General features: G+C 48.6%; 10 protein-coding genes across 10 annotated transcripts; 5 read left to right on the top strand and 5 right to left on the bottom strand.

Moving 5' to 3' along the window:
* The first annotated feature begins 59 nt into the window (after positions 1-59).
* On the top strand, positions 60-523 carry BGW36DRAFT_14533 (uncharacterized protein). The gene has a single exon (XM_046209466.1). It carries the CDS (start codon positions 163-165, stop codon positions 415-417), a length of 255 nt encoding a protein of 84 aa, XP_046078128.1. The 5' UTR covers positions 60-162; the 3' UTR covers positions 418-523.
* A 29-nt stretch (positions 524-552) lies between these two features.
* Positions 553-2170, bottom strand: BGW36DRAFT_286528 (transcription regulator HTH, apses-type DNA-binding domain-containing protein; the record flags this gene model as incomplete). The annotated part of the gene is made up of 5 exons (XM_046210425.1): positions 553-577; positions 634-1453; positions 1507-1669; positions 1738-1946; positions 2113-2170. The coding sequence occupies 5 exons, from the start codon at positions 2168-2170 to the stop codon at positions 553-555; spliced, it is 1275 nt and encodes a 424-aa protein (XP_046078127.1).
* A 1265-nt stretch (positions 2171-3435) lies between these two features.
* BGW36DRAFT_14463 (rho-gdp dissociation inhibitor) lies at positions 3436-4511 on the top strand. Its single transcript, XM_046209460.1, has 5 exons — positions 3436-3477; positions 3535-3669; positions 3727-4049; positions 4106-4154; positions 4205-4511. Exons 2-5 carry the CDS (start codon positions 3579-3581, stop codon positions 4339-4341), a joined length of 600 nt encoding a protein of 199 aa, XP_046078126.1. The 5' UTR covers positions 3436-3477; positions 3535-3578; the 3' UTR covers positions 4342-4511.
* Positions 4512-4681: 170 nt separating this feature from the next.
* BGW36DRAFT_393100 (serine/threonine-protein phosphatase 4 catalytic subunit) lies at positions 4682-5771 on the bottom strand (the record flags this gene model as incomplete). The annotated part of the gene is made up of 3 exons (XM_046217774.1): positions 4682-5397; positions 5462-5695; positions 5756-5771. The coding sequence occupies 3 exons, from the start codon at positions 5769-5771 to the stop codon at positions 4682-4684; spliced, it is 966 nt and encodes a 321-aa protein (XP_046078125.1).
* A 972-nt stretch (positions 5772-6743) lies between these two features.
* On the top strand, positions 6744-7881 carry BGW36DRAFT_14388 (uncharacterized protein). The gene is made up of 4 exons (XM_046209455.1): positions 6744-7218; positions 7273-7369; positions 7427-7501; positions 7677-7881. The coding sequence occupies exons 1-4, from the start codon at positions 6980-6982 to the stop codon at positions 7773-7775; spliced, it is 510 nt and encodes a 169-aa protein (XP_046078124.1). The 5' UTR covers positions 6744-6979; the 3' UTR covers positions 7776-7881.
* Positions 7882-9038: 1157 nt separating this feature from the next.
* On the bottom strand, positions 9039-11748 carry BGW36DRAFT_332717 (putative AP-3 adaptor complex subunit beta). Its single transcript, XM_046212859.1, has 3 exons — positions 11649-11748; positions 11427-11584; positions 9039-11358 (listed from the first exon to the last, which is right to left on the bottom strand). The coding sequence occupies exons 1-3, from the start codon at positions 11686-11688 to the stop codon at positions 9070-9072; spliced, it is 2487 nt and encodes an 828-aa protein (XP_046078123.1). The 5' UTR covers positions 11689-11748; the 3' UTR covers positions 9039-9069.
* A 221-nt stretch (positions 11749-11969) lies between these two features.
* Positions 11970-12686, top strand: BGW36DRAFT_285067 (uncharacterized protein; the record flags this gene model as incomplete). Its single annotated transcript, XM_046210288.1, has 1 exon — positions 11970-12686. One exon carries the CDS (start codon positions 11970-11972, stop codon positions 12684-12686), a length of 717 nt encoding a protein of 238 aa, XP_046078122.1.
* Positions 12687-12788: 102 nt separating this feature from the next.
* BGW36DRAFT_393098 (putative Ndc80 complex component Nuf2) lies at positions 12789-14323 on the bottom strand (the record flags this gene model as incomplete). Its single annotated transcript, XM_046217773.1, has 4 exons — positions 12789-12902; positions 12950-13864; positions 13914-14174; positions 14225-14323. 4 exons carry the CDS (start codon positions 14321-14323, stop codon positions 12789-12791), a joined length of 1389 nt encoding a protein of 462 aa, XP_046078121.1.
* A 206-nt stretch (positions 14324-14529) lies between these two features.
* On the top strand, positions 14530-16128 carry BGW36DRAFT_367685 (uncharacterized protein). The gene is made up of 3 exons (XM_046214900.1): positions 14530-14635; positions 14693-15333; positions 15357-16128. The coding sequence occupies exons 1-3, from the start codon at positions 14607-14609 to the stop codon at positions 15776-15778; spliced, it is 1092 nt and encodes a 363-aa protein (XP_046078120.1). The 5' UTR covers positions 14530-14606; the 3' UTR covers positions 15779-16128.
* A 2174-nt stretch (positions 16129-18302) lies between these two features.
* BGW36DRAFT_284728 (uncharacterized protein) lies at positions 18303-19160 on the bottom strand (the record flags this gene model as incomplete). Its single annotated transcript, XM_046210258.1, has 1 exon — positions 18303-19160. A coding segment is annotated over one exon (858 nt), but the record flags the coding sequence as incomplete, so codon positions are not given.
* Positions 19161-19449: the final 289 nt, after the last annotated feature.

The raw sequence follows: 19449 nt of genomic DNA, 5'->3' as shown, positions 1-19449 counted from the left end.
GGAATGACAGGCTTAAACAGTTTTTTATTCAGAAGAAACAGAACTATTATACAGACAAAAAAAGAAAACAACAGATCTCACGCGCGGTCAATTTAAAGACCTGACAAGAAAACGAGGGTATATTCGAGGAAGTGATCTTTTGCATCGGCACGGCGGGCTGGGATGAAAGCTTGGCACCGTCAGTGGGTGTTTTCATTGTTTGCACCGAGTATTGCTACAGTTAACGGTATACTATCCGGGTCAAGCACCTTTATGCCATTCTGGCTACATAGTTTTAACCGTTTCCATTTCAAAGGAGATCAAACATTGGAAAGAGATCTACCGATTTGCCAAGGATATTATACGCTTGGCTGGATACCACGTTCGGGATCAAAAGTGCTCATCAAAGGGAGGGTCATCAAACAAGGGGTATTGTAACATCTTATGCCAAGCTATCAAAACTAGGTCTCACAATCTCGAGACAGGGAAATATTAGAAAGGGGATAATGATTGTGTCTTTTGGTGTGGGCAAAAATTATAGAAAATGCGAGGGAGAGCATGTTTACAGGGGAATTAAAAAAAGTAGGGGATCGCCGCGCTGGATAGAAAAGTTAGCCGACTAATGTCCTAGGGGAAGAAACAAAGGGTACTCACGCAAGTGCTAATGTAGCAGTAACACCGACCAAGGCCCGATTTCGCACTCGTTCCTTCCTCAATTTATCCTCAAGAACTTTAGCCTTTTTGGTAGGTTTACCTGATGATGGCTTTTTCTTCTCTTCTTCGTCTTCCTCGACTTCGTCTGACTTGCGCTTCTTATTGGAGTTCGAGGACTTGGCGGTTGTTTCGCTTTGCTGTAGTTTTGTTGCCTCTTCAACCATCTGTTTCGCTTGTGCGATCATTTGTTCGGTGTCTTCGGCCGGTGGAAGATCGGGAAGGCTGACGGGCATCTCCACAGAGACACTGGTCTGTGTGGTTTCAACTTCATCTTTGACTTCGGTTGTAGACTCGACATTGACTTTAACTTTCTCATCGGCTGCGGCGTGCTTTTTAGATCGGCCGCTACTTTTCTTGGGCTTCACTTCCTTCTCCACAGGTTCGGGGTTCTCGGAGGCAGCAGCTTCATCTGTACCATTGACAATTTCGTTGTCAACAGCGCCGTTGAGTGCGGCCTGCAAAGTAGCGCTAGCAGCAGTGGTTTCAGCAGCCGAGCTCTCTTTGGCCGCTCTGGGAACTCTTGATTTGCGAGGAGAGGAAGTCTTCTTTGGGGACGAGATCTTTGAAGGAGAAACAGACCGCCGGGTTCGGGGTCGGCTAGACGCACGAAGTTCTTCGGACGATTCTAGGGGTGGCATGTCGAATTTTGGTGGTGGAGTAATTGGTTTCTTCGAGCTTGCCGGAGTCTGGACAATTTCCGCAGCATCCAACAAGGCGCGAACCCAGTCGAACATGCGATATTCCTTTGCAAGTTCCAAAGCTACCAGGCAAGAATGATCAGCAGGGTTCGTAGTCCCGAGGGTGTTTTCTTACCTAGCAGGGGCGAGATCCACACATTTCCTGCGATCTCATCCTCACTAGTCTCTGCGCGCGCCTTGACGTATTCCCGTTCCGCTCTTTCTTCCTCCAACTTCGCCCAAGGAAAGGCGATTTTGAACATCCCCGTTGCACTGATGAAGCCATCCTTGCTTCGTCTCTGTCAAATCGCTACTCGTTAGAGAGCCAAAACATTGCATGGGTTGATACAAGTTCGTCGTAGCTTACCATAAGGAAGTAGGTTTCAGGATGTTGCTGTGTAGGGTTTGACGGAAATATCTCAGAGCCGGCCAAGTCCTTGGGCAGTGGAGCGCGCAAATGCGCATATTCGAAGGGACCCAAGTTTTCGGGCTTGGTAGCATTGGAAGTGCCAATCTGCGTAGGCTTGACAGACAGGAGAGTCTTCCCCAGGCGCCTCAAGGCAAGCAGTTCCTCATCTGTGGTGAGCCGTTAGTAGCTGGACGATTGGCACGTCGCCTGTATCCGATGCGATCAAGGGACTCGAGGATATCATTGAAGCGCACGGCGCGCGACAAGCAGGGAACCGCGATCGCGCGCAGGCGGAGGACGGACACGGGACGGGAGGCAGCCGCTGGAACTTACAAACTGGAGAAGATTCAGGGAGAATAAGAGGGTTGTTTTTCTTTGGAAGAGATCGCATGATGGCAGGATGTCCCAGACGACAGAAGATCGACAAAAAAGGTGAAGAAACTGAGATAGGGAAAAGCGGAGGGGGAGGAGAAGTAACAAATCAATTAATTAATTGGATTTCTCGAAAAGCGCAAAGACGGGGGTGGCAGCGCAGCAGCAGTGGTTCGCAGCGCCTGCCACGTTGCAGGCGCGTCCCTACAGACCGCCGTACTCCGAGCTAGCCTGAGAGCCTAAGGCAGAAGTCGCGGAATGCTCGCGCGACTCACTTGAGAAGTGTCACTCTGGCCTTCCTCGAGCAGACGTGTTTCAGCCCGGGGCGTGGTCGTACCGCTAGCAGCTAGTATTAGCCTAGCGACTTGAAAACAGCTCGTGCTAAACAGCGCTAAGACGTTCAAGAACCACTCGCGGCCTGGTTGGGATGAGAACAGAGAGAGACAGAAAAGGGAAAGTAAAGGGGAGACGTTGGGTTTATCTTACTTGCCGCGCACCCGTCGGGGCGGCTGGCCCCGTACGCCGCCATTACCATAGTTCGGGTCTCTTGTCCAATAAGCGCTGGCCTTATCGTGAAAGGACCCAAACACTAGTATCTGAAATACGGCTCCTGTACTTGTATTTTAGTAATTGTTGTCACCACCGATCATCCAACACTTGTGAGGCCGAGTGACTCAGTGAGAGGTGCAGAAACCCATCGGAAATATTTTTCCTTGGTGTACACTCTCCTTGTTGCTCGAGTGTGCTGCGAGGTATTGTAGATTGTAGGGTGATGCTGATATCATCAAGATGAGAGAGTTGGTGATATCATGCCTCGTCACTTGTACACATATCGAGTCTTGGCTATCGCGATATCGTGTTGATAGACTTGATTAGCATGATCAATTGATATATGCATTCTTTACTCTCAGTGTTTGTTCAGCAGTGACATAAAATGAGGAGAATGATTGCAATGCCGCCTGTCATCAGGTTATATGTATGACAGTTGTACTTAGTACTACTGCCCCTGTGGATATGATTATGGACACGTCCGTTTCAAGATTGCCTGGCAAAACACCGCATGTCAGTCAATTAGCCTTCTTACACATGCAGAAGCATGCAGCCAATCATTCCCGGCCTCTGCGATATCTAATGCTTCTAATTTCTGCTCTGTGCTACACGCACGCTCTTACCACCAAAGGGCCCATGGTGATCTAGGTTCCCCTCCTCCTCCACCGCCTTTCCTACCCCACCGTCTTATATACTCGGAGGTCTCGTACTCACACCCAATAACATCTATCCAACTCGCTATTCAGATCAATTCTTTGTCTTCATATCAGCCAGTCAGTATGTTATATATTCACAACCACTGCTCTGGTCCTGACTAACACTTTCTTGACTTAGACCGAACCGACTCCATTCAAAACACAGACCACCACGTCAAAACAATGGCTGATCACGACGACGAACTCGCCACCAGCAAGACCGAGGGTTTCAAGGTGGGCGAAAAGAAGACGCTCGAGGAGTACAAGAACTTGGGTAAACCTGCCGCCAAGAATTTTATTTCTGCCTCAACTAATCTAAATGCCATGCTAGACCAGAACGACGAGTCTCTCAACCGATGGAAAGCGTCCCTCGGCCTGAACACGGGCGAACCCATCGGCGACCCCAATGATCTTCGCAAATGTATCATCGAGTCTCTAACCATCGAGGCTCCAGGCCGGTCTGACATCACTCTCGATCTCACCGGCCCCAATGCACTTGAGTCGCTCAAGGACAAGCCATTTACCATCAAAGAAGGCGCCAAGTTCTACACCAAGGTCGTGTTCCAGGTCCACCGTGAGGTTTTGAGTGGGCTGAAATACGTTCACGTTGTTAAACGCAAGGGTATTACTGTGACCAAGGATGAGGAGATGCTGGTTTGTTCCACTTCTCTCTACTTATCGGCCGTTCTTGGTTATTTACTGTTATATAGGGAAGCTATGCACCCAATACCACGGATAAGAGAAACTATGAGAAAAGATGTAAGTGTCTTTGACTTGATGAATGGCTGGTCTTGCTAATTCGGGTGCAGTCCACGAAGAAGAGGCCCCGTCCGGCATGCTCGCCCGAGGACACTATAATGTGCGATCGAGATTTGTCGACGATGACAAGCAAGTCCATCTCGAGTTCCAGTGGGCTTTCGACATTGCCAAGGACTGGGCGAAATAGACTGTTGCCAAGCACCTCCGATCTTCTCTCTCATTCTAAAGTACATTGATACCTGCGTTTGGCCTTATTGCAAAAATTTTCTTTTTCTTGTCTATTGTTATACTCGGGTTCATCAAGCCATGTCATGGCTTTATCGTGTCACGCCAGCTCCAAAGTCTGACCTGTCTAATGTACAAACCGGGAAATAGACAAACAGAAAGCAAGCGACTGTACATGCGACTCTATACCCTCTCATTGTACAATGTATAAGTTGACGAATGAGTAAACACTAGAAACATAAATGATATAAAACAAAGAACTCCATATATTTGCAAATCCAAGGGTATCACATCATTTCATATCACAAAAAGTATTCAACGATCGGGCTCTGACCATCCTTGCTCTGCTGCTGGGATTGTTGTTCGTTCCGGTGTGTATCGTTCTCAGGGGCAGCATCAAATATATTGAAGAACCGCTCTCCAGAGTCGCTCACTTCTAGAACACTGGCCAAATTGCCGCATCGATAGCAATAGTTGGGTGCGCTCCATACCGTACTCAGCTTATCATCGTATAGAACCTGATAGCCTTCTTGACATAATTGATGAGCGCGTAAAATATGCGACATGTTGTTGACCTCAAGAAACTTGCGAACCACTTGTGCCCCAAATGTGTATCCGGCACCGCGCGGCGATAGAGAAAATTCGTCGTGTTCGATGTCCGGATCCGACCAAACTAGGTCTGCCATGGGTCCTTCGTGTGGGATTTCTCGGAACCGATCAATGATTTTAATCTGGTCTATAGAATGAATCGAGGGTGACAGCCCTCCATGCACACAGAAAATCTGGTCGTTGATTACGACGCTGAGAGTAAGGAAATCGAACATGTCAGTGAAATAATGCCAGACATTAGCGTTGCCGTATTTCCTCGCACACTCTGTGTAAAATCCATACGATTGCGTGACACCTCGGGACTCATGATTTCCTCGAATAAGATGAACGCGTGAAGGATATCGTAGTTTCAAGCAGACGAGAAGGGAGATGGTTTCGACACTGAACAAGCCGCGGTCGACATAGTCACCTGGAAACATTTCGCAACTTAGCTTCGGGTCTTGATACTGCTATCTGTACCGGAGAAGACATACCCAAAAATAGATAGTTGGTGTTGGGACAGAACCCGCCTATCTTGAAGATCTCGATCATGTCAAAGAATTGGCCATGAATGTCTCCAACGACGGTCACCGGAGCAGCTAGGTGAACCACATTACTTTCCTTCATGAGCAATTCCTTAGCCTTGGCACATATTGCCTCAATGACAGAGTCTGCCAGCAGCTCCTTCCTATATAACCGCTCTATACATTCGTCCAAGTCGATGCTGGCTGCAAGAAAACCGACAAATTAGCATGGGCGGGTAGGTGCTGCACGGGATCTGGGCTTACACGGTAGTCCGGGCATTGTGACTCAGCAAGACGTTTCTCTATCACAAAGAATAGTAATCCCTTCGCGCGGTTATGGTTGGGGTTGAGAATGACTGTCGTGTGAGCTCTTCAAACGAGAAGTGGTGACAACAGGAAAATTGACTGGGTCCGTCGCAAAGTGACTATCATCATGCCCCGAGACGAAATATCAAGATATCAAAATATGACCGGCGTCCACACGAGGGGGGCACAGTTCGACACAGTAAACAAGTCCGTCCTATCGTCCTGCCGATGCAGATGTGGCCATTCAAAAATCACGCAGCAGCAAGCGGGCGCTTCTCAAGCTCGGGCTGGAGCAGCAGGCAGTCAGCCATGTTTAATAATGGAGGTCCTGATACGGTTGCTGAGCCTCATGTGGCTGGGTTGCCCTAGCCGTGTCGGGCTAGGGTTGGCGGTCTGAGAGCCGCCTGCAGCTTGGCATTACCCAAACGGGCGACGTGCCTGCCTCCTCACCGCCTGCCGCATCGGGCACCTGCTGCTGCATCTCCTCGGGGCTCACGTGGATTCGACTGACTGGGCAGGGGCTGCTAGCAACTAATAGCCTTCTGTATGGCAACAACATTGGGCTGCAATCCTCCATCATAGCTGTCGTCGTCGCTTCCCAACCCCAGCAGCCCCAGAGGTACGCTGGTGCGCCCTGCCCTGCAGGTCCGCGCCTTGGTCGTTTCTTCATATGTCTGTCCTGTCCTCTCTTCCGGTTGCACTGTCTCATTCCTACATACAATACATATTGCTTTTTCTCTCTCAGCGCTGTGCGCTTTCTATCCCATTCGGAATCATGAATTCTACATTACATTTTCTGTAGTGGCTTGCTATCTCATTTATACACTCTTTGACGCCGAGGGAAGTAGACGTGGTTACTGGACTCTTCAGGATACAACCCCGGCATATGTCGCCAGAGGAACCCCTGCGGTGACACCCCTACTGGTCTTTTTGATTAAACGTTCCATGGCCGTCCCCTACCAGAGTTGACCTCTCGAAAGTGGTGTGATTCTTTTCGTATTTGGATCTGTATTTGGTAATGATTTCTTGCGTCCCCCGCGTCTTGAACTGCACGATACAATATTTCCTGCTAGGCCTACGGATACCCATTGATCGCTTTATTCCTGGACCCTTGAGTCGAGGCCGTACTTCGAAGCCTACTGTGAATTACTTATTGAGCGACATTAATAAAGAAGTTATGAAATGGATGAATTTTATAAACCCCAGAACGGTCCAATATATCACAGATATCCGTATCCTCCGGAATGGAGAAACGCGATCCCGAATGATCTCAGTGATGCTAACGAGACAGGTCATTCCAGTGTACTTGCAAGTACTTATCAGCTGCCTACGACGAGCTCTGTGAGGTCGCCGCGATTTCATGAGGTCCATGAACCACAGGCTCAAAGTCAAAGCCACTTGCAGCCTCGTTCAAGCCCGACGTGAGTTAATCATATTTCAAGATATGAGTCCTTCTTTTCTCATCGGCCTCTCAGGATCTCGGATGTCCCACCCTGCTCTCCAAAGCGGCAGAGGACGTCTGATTCAATGGCAATCACGGGCTCCTTTCCGTTGCCATATAAACCTCCATCGGCGAGTCACTTGACTTCCAATCAGCTCCCTCGGACTACAATTTCACTAACTTCTCAGGACACTTACTCCTATCAGCGGACCCCTTTGCAGCATAATACGGGAGGGGTCTATGGGTATGAACCAGACAGATTGGTTAGTTCTACAAGCTTCCGTGATGCGAAATTTTCTCCGCCCACTGTTACCACTGGCCAATCCACTTGGAATGCTATAAGGCCAGAATCTCGACCCCAAGACAGGGGACACAGTGGTTCCAGAAATGGCAATCGTCGTGGTAAATTTAATCGCCAACATACTCCACGTTCTGAAGTACCTTACTCTGCAAAGGATTCATCTGTATCTCCTGGAAGTTCGAGCAGAACATCTCCTGATATCCACACCAGCAGGTTATATGGGCTTTCTCACATAGATCAAGGACAACACGGGGCTAATAAAACTGGGACAACCCTCTACCTTGCCAGCTGCCCTCTTCCTTCAAAGTTTCTGGATGACAACGATAATCATGATCAATTTTTACCCGCTACTTCAAGGGGAGGAGCAAAGTGTACATTCAGATATATTGCAGCTTCAGATGCGGATGATTCTATACGACCCATCTGGGAGACCCCGTATTGGCCAGAAATGAGAGACGACCCTATATTTCATGACCTATCAAAAGATGGGTCTGTGGTTCCCATAAAGGAATTAGTAGCACGCCGTACTCGGATTCTGAGCAATCACGTTCTTCTTCCACCAGTCATGAGTGAGAAGGGTACACAAACTGACTTTGATGCTGCGACTCCTCCCACTTCGGTGATCTCAATTGACCGAGAAATGGATTTTAGCATGGACCACCCAAGGGCATTGGAATCCGCAGGCCAGGTTCCTGAAGTTACGGAATCCATTCGTACGCATAACACACATTTGGATTTCAGGCGAGAGAATTCTTTCCCAAGAAGAAAAGTCCATGGAACTAGGAAGAACCATCGCGCTGGTAAAAATGCCCATGGCGACATTTCGATTAGCCCACCACGGGACAAGTTAAGAAACCTCAAAAGACCGAGATCCACTCTAGAGGATTACGAAGATACCATTGATAGACCGGAAGCAAAAATAAACACCAGTCCCAGACTGCAAGATACTTCGGTTTACAGGTATTGGTCCTTTATCAAGATGTAGACATGTGCTAATAGGGAATTTCTAGTCGAAGATGGTGATTCTTTGACAATACTATACAGCTTTCTAAAAATCACAAAGATCCAATATCTCAAGGAAGCTGCACTGCATATTTATTGAATGGCGTTCTTACGATGACGGAGTATGTTGGAGCTGATGATATAACGGGATTTTGAAGACTAGAGAAGGAGTTTGAAATGAGTGAAAGATTCCGGCTGTCTTATATTATTGTGTTGACATTATTGATATTTTGTTCACGCGGTGTTAGCTAGAGTATTAACTAGGATTGTCTTGACGGCACATCAGGTTGATACCATTTGGTCTATTTCTAGATTTCGTCTTGGGAGCGTAACTGATGCATTAAATTATGGGTATATCATATCGTATCTTATCATCGATTGACCCCAATAGCAATTTCATAAATGGTGACGATAAGTCGATCACTTAACTACACAAAGTCAATCGCTGGGGGGATAGGGCTAATACCATTTTCTGTCATTACATAGAGAAAGCAACAAGTCTGAAAGTCTTTATTGTCTAATTAGATATTATTTTTTCAATAATTCTTGGTGTGCAGAGGTATCTTCATCCGACTCCTCTTCTTCCTCCTCGTCCGAGTCTGTCTCTTCATCCGAGTCCGTTTCATACTCTGTAGAGCCGGATTCTTCTTCTTCTTCTTCTTCCTCCTCCTCCTCTTCCTCCTCCTCTTCTTCTTCATCCAGCCAATCGTTGAGGCTCTTTTGTCCTCCTGGCTGGCTACCACTCGGACCCGCCACGCCAGACTGCCGCGCCTGTGCCGTTCCGGATGCGACACTAATTTCATGGTCCTTGACAGCCTTGTCCAGTCGTTGGCCAGCCGTCATACCCGTGGCTCGCTCAACAGATGACTCCATCATCAAGCCAGCGTCCCGTAATGCGCTATCCGGTTCCTGTCCGGCGGGTACCCAGTCCGGTAACGGCTCGTAGCCTGTCAACCCATGAATTCCCGAATCAGGCCCCACCACTAATGTCGACGTGCCGATTAAGAGATCCTTTCGAGTCTCTGACGGACTTGGGGCGTGTGGAACAGGCTTGGGCGCTAGGAGGAGGAGACTGGCAAGCTGGGTGTTTTTACGGTCTGACAAGAGACCCCTGTACATGCGTGCACGGTCTCGGAGGTCATAAGAGGTGTCGTATCGCGTGAGAAGAAGGATGTATTTCCACAGGAGGGTGATGCGGTCGTCTTCCGGCTGTTTATCCGGCAGTGACTGTTCTGGAGCTTCGCTAACTTCATCTTCTTTCGTAGTCTCTGCCCATTCGTTTTTGACAGTGGATTCAGGCTGTGGTTTGCTTTCTTCCTTCAGCTCCTCGGTTTCTGGAGGTGGGTTTTGAAGGAGGTGGTGAAGATAGACTTTTGCAGCAAGAAGAACAATTTGCTGTTTGACTTCTTCACTCTCGTCAGGAAAGCTCTTAGCTAGTATGCGTAGAACATCTGGAGCAATATTAGTCTCCAGATCGGCGGCTGCGTACTCCCCTACCAGCCAAATAATGGATGCCCGTGCCCCTGAGCTGGCTGTCGTATCGAGACTGGCGGCTAGGCGAGTCACTGTTTGCTTGTGTGCGTCGGGATCTTGTTGGATTAAGTGGCGAATGACTGTCAACGATTCAGAAACTACGTTCTCATCAACACTAGAGATTTGGCTCAAAAGGAGTCGTAAGCAGTGAGTCGAGGTTCGTGCATCGCTCTGCGCGCAGCGACCGATTGCACGCACACTTTCTCGAACCAAATCAGGGTCTGTCGCGTTCGAGAAATGCTCAAGCTCGCTAAGGATAATGCCTCTAAGGTGTATTCCAAGATGAGGGAAGAGAAGTGTTAGCACCTCAAGTTTGAGGCGCCAAATGTGCGGTGGATCGATTGCATGGACAAAGAAATGAGAAGCGTATTTAGCAAACGGCTGGGGAGCCTCCAAGGCAACCGCGACGATGTTGTAGAGTGCAATGTACTGGATATCTTGGGGACAACGAAGAAGTGCTACCAGTGGTCCAATAGCACTTTCCAGATAGTCGGGTGTACCGAGGTAGAGATAACAGCGGGCTATGCTCACAATCACAGCAGATGTTCGGCTTTGTAGTAGTGGTCGACAGCCTCGCAGGAAGAGTTCAAGGTCTGGGTCTAGCACTTGGACCTCCTCGCCAGTCTCATCGCCATTAATTGCGCCGTTGGCTGGTGCATTTTCGTCTTCATCATAAAACCCCCTTTCCTCTGTCTTCTTCACTTTCCGCGTTTTTCGTGGGAAACATTTTCTCGCATATACTGTCAACAATCGCAATGTAGCCAGCTGGCCCCACTCATCCATGTCCACCAGCTTCTTCACAAGACTGCGGTAATGCTTATGAATCAAGTCCAACTGATCAGGACATACGTCGAGAAACGCGGAGACTGCAGGACCGACCACGAAGTATTGGCTATCACCCAAAAGAGTCAAAAGATAACCTGTCAGTTGCGGTAGTGTGTTTGGGTCGAGTCGATAGCATTTCGGTATAGCCAAGGCAGCTGCTTTGCGGACGTGAGGGCTCATATCTCCAACGCCGCGTTTTATGGCGAGTGAAACAATTTGACTGATGACGGGAACTCTGATACCCGACATAGTTCGCAGGGCCATAACCCGAACCTGCGGGTTAGAGTCCGTGAGCGACTTCTGTATTGCATTGATCGAAAGCAAGGCGAGATCTGGTTCCGCTTCGGCCTGGTGGAGGAGGTATATATACACTAATTTTTTGACCTCGATGTTTGAGTTTGCGGCATTTTTGACGACTGCTGAAAAGTATTGTAGACAGGACTCCGACTGGTACATTAACTAAGCATCAGGGAAAAGGTCAGCATCTTCAGCGAACAGCAGCCACAACACAATCGCAGGAATCCTACCGAGATGACCTTTCGTAGCCCGTCTAGTATATCTCGGTCATTGCGACTATCCAGCAGCTTCTTAATTTGTGCAGAGGAGGTATTCCGAGACGAGCTTTGCGAGCGCAAACTCCTGCTACTGCCCGCAGATTGGGCAGCTTCGATCGTGAGGTCCCGAGCTATGAGCACACGAGTGCATTGGTGAGCAACGGAGCCCAGTTGAGTCAAAGGCAAGGGACTAACCTGCTTCCAGCATGGAAGATATTCTCGATATCGTCTCCATGCCTGTCAGCTAGACCTCTGCGAGTCTTCCTAATGCGCACTGGAGCGCAGTTGTGGGATCAGTCTAGATTGAAGGTCATGGTAAATTGGCGGGGGGACTGCCGTGTGATTTCATTCCGCGGCCGTAGTCTCCACTCATGTATTATTCCGCCTCAACAAACACCTATCTCTATCAACGACAGTCCCTACCAGGCTAGCCTCACCACGTCGTGACTAGATGTGGTGTAGACAATATTGGAACTATATGTTCTGCCCTACACTGGTAGGAACCTCGGTGCTTTCATGGTTGATGCACGGGTGCGTCCTTTTGCGCGTGTGGCAGATCTGGTTGACTACCTACTCTACGACAGCAGCCGCCCTACGACCCTGATTGTCTGTTCCACTCGGGCCAAATTTCTCGAGCAGCTGGCTGCTAGTGTGTCAAAAAGGATACGGGAGTCACAGGATCAAATTTCTAGCGAGGAGCCACTGCATAGCTTAGAAGCCAACAGGGAATCCATCCAATCCCGTCCGCCTGATCCCCTTTTAACGAAGACCATCGGCATCCTCGCGAATTCGAGAAGTGTCAGACTAGTGTTCTGTACTTCACTGGAGCATTTGCGTGCATATCTGTCGTCATTAGGAACCGGTTTACGTAAAGGATCAGCAGGACAGGACACGGCCCGCGGAACAAGAATAGTTGTCGTGGACCTTGTTGCTCTTCATTACATGAGCACTGAGTTCTCGGCTCAAGGTCTTTTGCGAACACTTGCTCTTGCAGTCGAAACAGCTGCAAGAATTACGTCAAGTTTGGTGCTGTGTGAATGTGAAGATGCGATGGTTGCGAGAAATCCTAATCGTGGCCAGAGATTATGGGACCTACATGTCCCTATTGTAAGCGGTACAGCTCGACTACAAGACGGGGTCCGGCAGATTACTGTTAAGCAGGTAGCTCAAAGATGGTTCCGCTTCGAAGGTGAGGATAGAATTACAGTGGAGAGGGGTGCTTCTAAGGATTAACATGAACTCAAATAACTATATGAAACAAATTCATAGACCACCGGGTATAGTTTAACCTTGACACCGAGCAACAAAACTCCAAACCCGTTAACCCATTCATTATTATAGACACTTTTCCATTTCCGTAATATATAGTTTGATATGGGATTCCAGCTTCAAATACTCGTCATGTGCTCTGTGGATTTCGTTTTCAATGTTTTCCTTGAGATCCGTCATCTAGAAAAGGTTAGAGTATGCTCTTATGGCGTCTGTGAAAAACTGACCTTCTTCTCCGTCTGCTCAATGCGTATCCTCTTAATTTCCATCGCTTTCTGCTTCTCGGCGCGTTCCTCCCTGAGCTGCCTTTGTGTATTACGTAGTTCCTCCATCCGAGCTTGTGCGATGTCCTGTTTTTCTTGGCTGTTCTTGCGAAGAGCTTCGATCCTCTCATTCCAACGGGCTAGTTGTCTCTGGAGAAGTTTCTCGGTTTGTGCGACTTCACGCACATTATTGCCCCGTTCTGAAATGGCGTCTTTATTCCGGGCCGCACGAGCATCTTCCTCCTCTTCTTTTTGCAGCTCAACGGAAATATCTTCCAAAACTTTGACACAAGCCTGAACTTCGTTGGCAACGACAGTAAAAGTGTCTATAGATGTTTGCAAAGCCCTCAACCGCCGCTCCATTGCATCCACTTGACTCTTTTCACGGGCTAGGTTTTCAGATAAGTCTGTGAGAGAAGACTGTAGACTGGCCGAACTCTGCTGCACGTATGGACGCAGTTTTTCAATCTCCTGTCGTGTCCTGATAGCTCTCTCCATCTTCTCTTCGAGCGATGCCTGCCTTTTAGCCTTGTCGGTTTTTGCTTTTTCAAGCTCCTCCGTTATTTTGGCCTGGTTCTGACTTAATATTAACAAGCGCGCTTTTAACGAATTGTTGCGTTGCATTTTCTCCTTGACTTGGCCTTCAAGCGATTTTTGATTCCTGCGCATCTCATTCACTCGCTCGTCGATTTCTTGGTTTTCGGCGTAGAGGGTCTCAATACGCGCTTTCGTGCGCTCGGCTTTGTTGAAATGCTCATCAATGACAGCGGTTTGCGACTCACGGAACCGGACAAAATTAATCAAATATGAAAATATTTTCACGAGACGGTCGTGTGTAGGTCGCGTGAGGTCAGAGAATGTAAAATCGTTGACTCCGCACTGTGCCAAAGTCAACATTAAGAACATGTCTGTCAGCAGTCGCACATACCTCAATCATCAGTCGTCTTAAGTTGATAAAAAATCCCATCAAGTTGCGTGTATCATTGGGGACGATATCGGACATTTCACCACAGATATCCTGTGCTGCTGCGCGCATTGCTGGGTCGACCGTATCGCGAGTAGTGTTCATCAGAAGTTCGGCGAACCATTCTAGCACCATTTGTATTTGTTGAGGGTTCGGCTTGAGCAGGTCCGCGGCTGTGAAAGGCACTCCAATGTCGCTTATACACCCTGCGATCTCCTTGTCTGGCTATTGTTTTTGTCAGCCATAGCAACCAAGGCAGGTTAGAGAGGACTCACCAGACGCATTAAAGCGTCGCTGTCATCTTCCTTTCTGCGGCTCCGATTCTGCTGCTGCCCGCTATGGAATTGCTGGCTTACTCTATGATTGTATGCCATGATGCGCTGGAGAAGTTCAGTTATTGGGGGATTGTCAAGCTTATCAAGGCGAAGGACGCAGTTGTTTTGTTTATCCGTGGCCCCAGAAAGGGATTAGCGCGGGATACCGATGGCAGTGGAGGGGCCGATGCAATCAGTGCAAACATCTGGCGGGTGATGACTGCAGCACAATCAGAATAATAAGTTAAATCATAATTTGTTTCCATCGTCGTTATTGCTGAGTGTGCATCGGGTTAAGAGGCTAAACCCTAAGCTCGACTTGCTCAAAGTCTCTCTGGCAAATATGGCACCTATCGGGTCTGCCCCGTTCGAGTACGCTCATACATACCCCTCACGATTGATATTTCTAGCTCTAACAATCATTTCCAGCATCGTGTCGACCTACTATGATCTCCTCAAATCCGACCCCGATCTTACGATGCCCATAGCGGCTATCGAAGCCTTGGTACTTCTTTTGACACATTCGCCGTCTTCTACGATTTCCGAAACTCTCGACTTGCTAGACAAGCATACCACTGTCTTAAAAAACGCCGTTCCCAACCCCATTGCCCTTTCCGCAGGCACGGATTTGTTCCAACGATACCTTATCACAACTTTACAGAGACCAGGTCAACTAGGGCCGGCCGGCGATTTCAATGCTATCAGAGCTCATTTATTGTCCAACGGGCGATTGTTCATCAAGCGGGCGAAAGAAAGCCGACATACAATTGCCGCGTTTGGAAAAGGGTTCGTTCGAGATGGGAGTACGATATTAACGAACGGTGGTTCCCGAGTCGTTTCCGCCTTGCTGCAGAAAGCAGCAGATGAAATGAGCGGGCCTTCGGCTGTTCGATTCCGCGTTATTTACGTTCTATACGGTATCAGCGATGCCGATAGCCTTACAGTGGAGCCGGAAGGGTTAGAAACGGTACGGGCATTGAGGGCAAAGGGTGTACCGGTTGCTACTATCCCAGAGTCTGCTGTAGCCTACTCGCTCGGCAAAGTAGATACAGTCATAGTTGGTGCTGAGGGTGTGGTGGAAAACGGGGTATAGTGTCGAGAATGGGGACCTATCAGATTGGTCTCCTGGCCAAAGCGATGGGAAAGCCATTTTATGTTGTCGCCGAAAGCCACAAGTTTGTTCGTCTCTACCCACTGGGACAATACGACCTTCCAATCGAGCAGCATGTGATTGATTTCAAATCAGAGGAAGATCTGGGTACAGATGGGAATATTGGATCTTCGCAAAATAGCAGTGGGAAAGACTCGGAGGGCAAGACCGATGTTTCGCCTGAAGCAAAGGCCGAACACATGGCTGCACTATTGAATGGGGCACCACCTGAAAAAGTGGATGGCTCGCGCCGACGCGATGCAGTTGATTTCACCCCGCCGCACCTCGTCACTGCGTTGATCACAGAAAGCGGTGTACTGACGCCGAGCGCTGTTAGTGAGGAGTTGATCAAGATTTGGTTCTAAATGATGTTTTGGCCCGTTCAACCATTTATACACTATGGCGAGCCGTGCTAGGTTCAGTTTCGGCCATTAGGTGTCCCTCCGTCGCCTACAGGCATCAAAATTAGACCATCGGGCACTAAAAAGATAAAAGACGACATATGAAAGATATGTTGAGAGGGACACCTCGATCCAGCAAAATACATTGCACGAAACGCAGGTATGAATACTGTACGAAATAATGGTCTGGCTTGATGCCCAAGGCATCTGTCAGAGAAATTTTATAAGGTTGATGAATTGCCATGGTCAATTTCACCGAAATAATAGATAGGATCGCCAGTCTCTATTCTACCTAATCTAATACAAACTTCTCAATACCGATTGATTCTGAGATTCTCTTTCTACAGGCTTGGCCAATTGTGATATCTTTGTAGAATCCTCCCTAGCATCACGGCTCCAGCACGCCTTCGTGAAGTGTAGCAATAACCTCAAGTCGAAACGCGAGTAATCAACGACACTCGAAGTAATCATTTGGTTGACGAGTCATCACATTCATTCGTATAGAAATATTGTCAGTTAACACATCTTAATCCTTCTTCAATATTATTGTCGAAACGTATCATTTTGATCCGTTGCTCAGATCCATTCAATCGCCCTCAACACGATGATAGCTCCTCGGTATGATAGACTGGATATTCATTTCTCGGTGTAGCGACGAAATCTTGTCCTCGTGAAAGAATGATATCGCGGGTACAGTATTCAATCTCAGTGTAGAAGGTGGCGAGAGAGAGAAATGGCTATGCGTGGCAGCGAAGGCATAGAGAAGGAGATAGCCCAGGGCGACGAGGAGGAGGATGGCTGGCATTGTGGATGTTGATTGATGCTTAGTTTGTCTGATGTATCGACAAGATCGTTGTCAAAGGTTGAGTTTTATGCACGAATGATCGCTGGGTTGTTATACAGGTGCTGCGAGTCACATTCTGTGCTTACGGTTCTTTGACTCATGTATGACTGTCAATCATCGAGACGACGCAAGATGAACACGATGGAGAAGACATGGATATGCTTTCAGACCCCTCGATTCAACGAGCAGTCATCCGGCTTGAGTGAACTGTATTAACCGCAGCTGCTTCGTTATATGGTAGATGCCCGAGGCATCCATCGTCAAATCATAATCGTTCTCATTTTGAGGGTAGAGTCAGCAGGCTGTGATTGGTGGTGTGAGCGAAAGAGTCAGGCATCAGCCCAATCAAAACAAGAGACGCTGCGGTGGGATGATTTAGTATTTATCTACTATCATATTGGGATGAGAGATACTGCTCTAGCGGTGAGAGTCAAGTGATTTGAGTGGTGGGTTTGGTTCCCCGCGTTTCCTTCAGTGTTTCTTAGTCGAAGTTTGGCACGATTCTATTGATAATTAATTACTGATACCGATATCGGGTTAGCAGCGATGTTCTTGTTCTTTTGTTCAGAGTAAGGTAAGAACATGTTCCAGTATTATTATTATTATTATTATTATTACTGTTGTTATTATTATTATTATTGCATTGTGATGCATCGTGTCGCATCGCTTTGAAGATCAAATGACCAAAGGCCACATCTGCCGCCAGCATCCGCCACCTCTTCACGCCTCTTCTTAGTACTTAACCACTAAGCATTATAAATTACTGAGCCGGCTCGCTGTTGATCAGCTTTTATTCTCCTATCACAGATCCAGCTAAAACTTAGTCGCTTGCTTGACGGAGGTATCATCGGGACTATCTCATGCACATCCCCGCCAATAACAGCAGCCTCACGCCAGAGCAGCCTCTTCAACCCACCACGATACTGTCCTCCACGATTCGCTGGCACCATACATGTCAGATTTGCCATCGCGATTCCTTGCACGCTGTGATCCACGTACCCAATATACCATCATCTTTCCTAGATTATTGTCTTGACAAGTCATATCGAGCCAAAGAGTCAAAAAAACAAGAAATAAAAAAAAACGAACTTCGACATGGATGCGGAGACGTCTACTAGAGCTTCCAGTATTGGACACCGATCCTCCAGCCTCTTGATAGGCGAGCGCAGACGCTCCCTTGTGGAAGATGACCAGCGCGTCTCCGGAAGAGATTCCTGGTCGATCAGGAAACTGCTCGGTCGTCGGCCAAGTGAAAAGTATCGCACGCTTGAACGCCGAGAACCGCGTCGGTTGAGGAAGAAGTCGCTGTCGGAGAAGTATTCGCTTGGCCAGCAGGGTTGATAATCAGTCAATCTGCTGGCAGAATGATAAGCTGGGTCAACATCGACGAATCCAAGGAGACTGTCTCTTTCTAGCTGTTAAGACCTCGCGTTGCTGGCAACGTGAACCAATCACATGTGGCGTTGGCGTTTCCTTCTACTTTACAAGATGATGTTATGGATACTATACTGTCTACCCGAATTACTATTATCATGCATCTACATATTATATCAATCTACACATTATATCACACCCGGTAGCAAAATGACGATGAAACCTCATCCCCATTCCACGGGCTGAAGAATTACCACGGGAGAATTAATTTTAGAATGTTGCCGAATCCTCAAACCCAAATGACGGGGCATCGGCTGCTGCGACGATTGTCGAAGTCGGCCTTCGTCGTCGCCCACCGCCACCACCACCACCCTGCTCACCGATCGCAATCGATGTCCCTGCCATCGGCGCCGGTGGAGGCGGAATCGAGAACAATGCCTGCTCCTCGTCCCTCGCGGCTGTGACAGGACTCTTTGCTTCTGAGGTATCCGGCGCTGCTGGGCGTCTTCGACCGACGTTGACACTGATTCTCTGGCCGGGCTTGAGGCTGTAATCTTTCGGGGGCTCTGATGCGGACTGGTCTGTTGATAGTGATGACAGCAACGATGATGCAGACGCCGTGTTTGACGGCGCAGTAGCCGCCCCTGTACCCTCGGTGGTGGCCTCGGCTATTCCCAGGATCTTTCTCGCTTCTTGCAGCGCAACGCCAAAGTCGAAGGCATCACTGCGGTCCTCGAAGCCGATTCCCAGCGACGCCTTCCTGCCCTCGCCGACGACGCGGAGAACAAAGAATCGCGACGAGTCTAGGACATGTTCCACGGCGCCGGCATCGGTGTATGGTGCCGCAGCGAAGAGACTACCGGTGTTGGGGTCCTCGAGCAGAATGTCGGCAGTGACACGGTCTTGAATGGCTGTCTCCAGGACGCGCAGACGACCGGTGAAAATCTCGCGGGTTTGACCAGTTTGGGCATCAGGGACAGTCCAGTCTGCAGCTGTGTAGCCCTTCATCGAGGTCAAGGGAGGAACGGCGTAGACGTGGATGGTGCGAGCGAGAAAGAGAACCCGTTGCAGGGCATCAGCAGGGAGGGGCTGGCCCGTTGCGGGGTTGACCGCAGACATGTGTGATGTGGTGTGATGTGATGTGATATGATGTACCGGGATGAGAGATGGTATGGATTGATATTAGAATTTCTGCAGAGTTTTCGAGTCGAGAAAGGGGTGTGGCAGACAGTTCCTGTAATGGTAGTGCATGGTGTTGCTGTAGTTGTTGTTGCTGTTAAGCGTTGTCGGCAGTAGAAGCGGGATCTACGTGCTAACTTTCACCGCCGGGAGATTTCCTCTGCAGCCCGGTCCTCCGATGGCCGCCATCGCATTTCTATGTTACGATTGTATGATATTATCTTAGGGGCTGCTGGCG

This window comes from Talaromyces proteolyticus (assembly GCF_021365285.1).
Source record: "Talaromyces proteolyticus strain PMI_201 chromosome Unknown BGW36scaffold_1, whole genome shotgun sequence".
Classification (NCBI taxonomy): domain Eukaryota; kingdom Fungi; phylum Ascomycota; class Eurotiomycetes; order Eurotiales; family Trichocomaceae; genus Talaromyces; species Talaromyces proteolyticus.
Note: the sequence above shows the minus strand (reverse complement) of the source record. Positions and strands in the feature narration are given on the sequence as shown.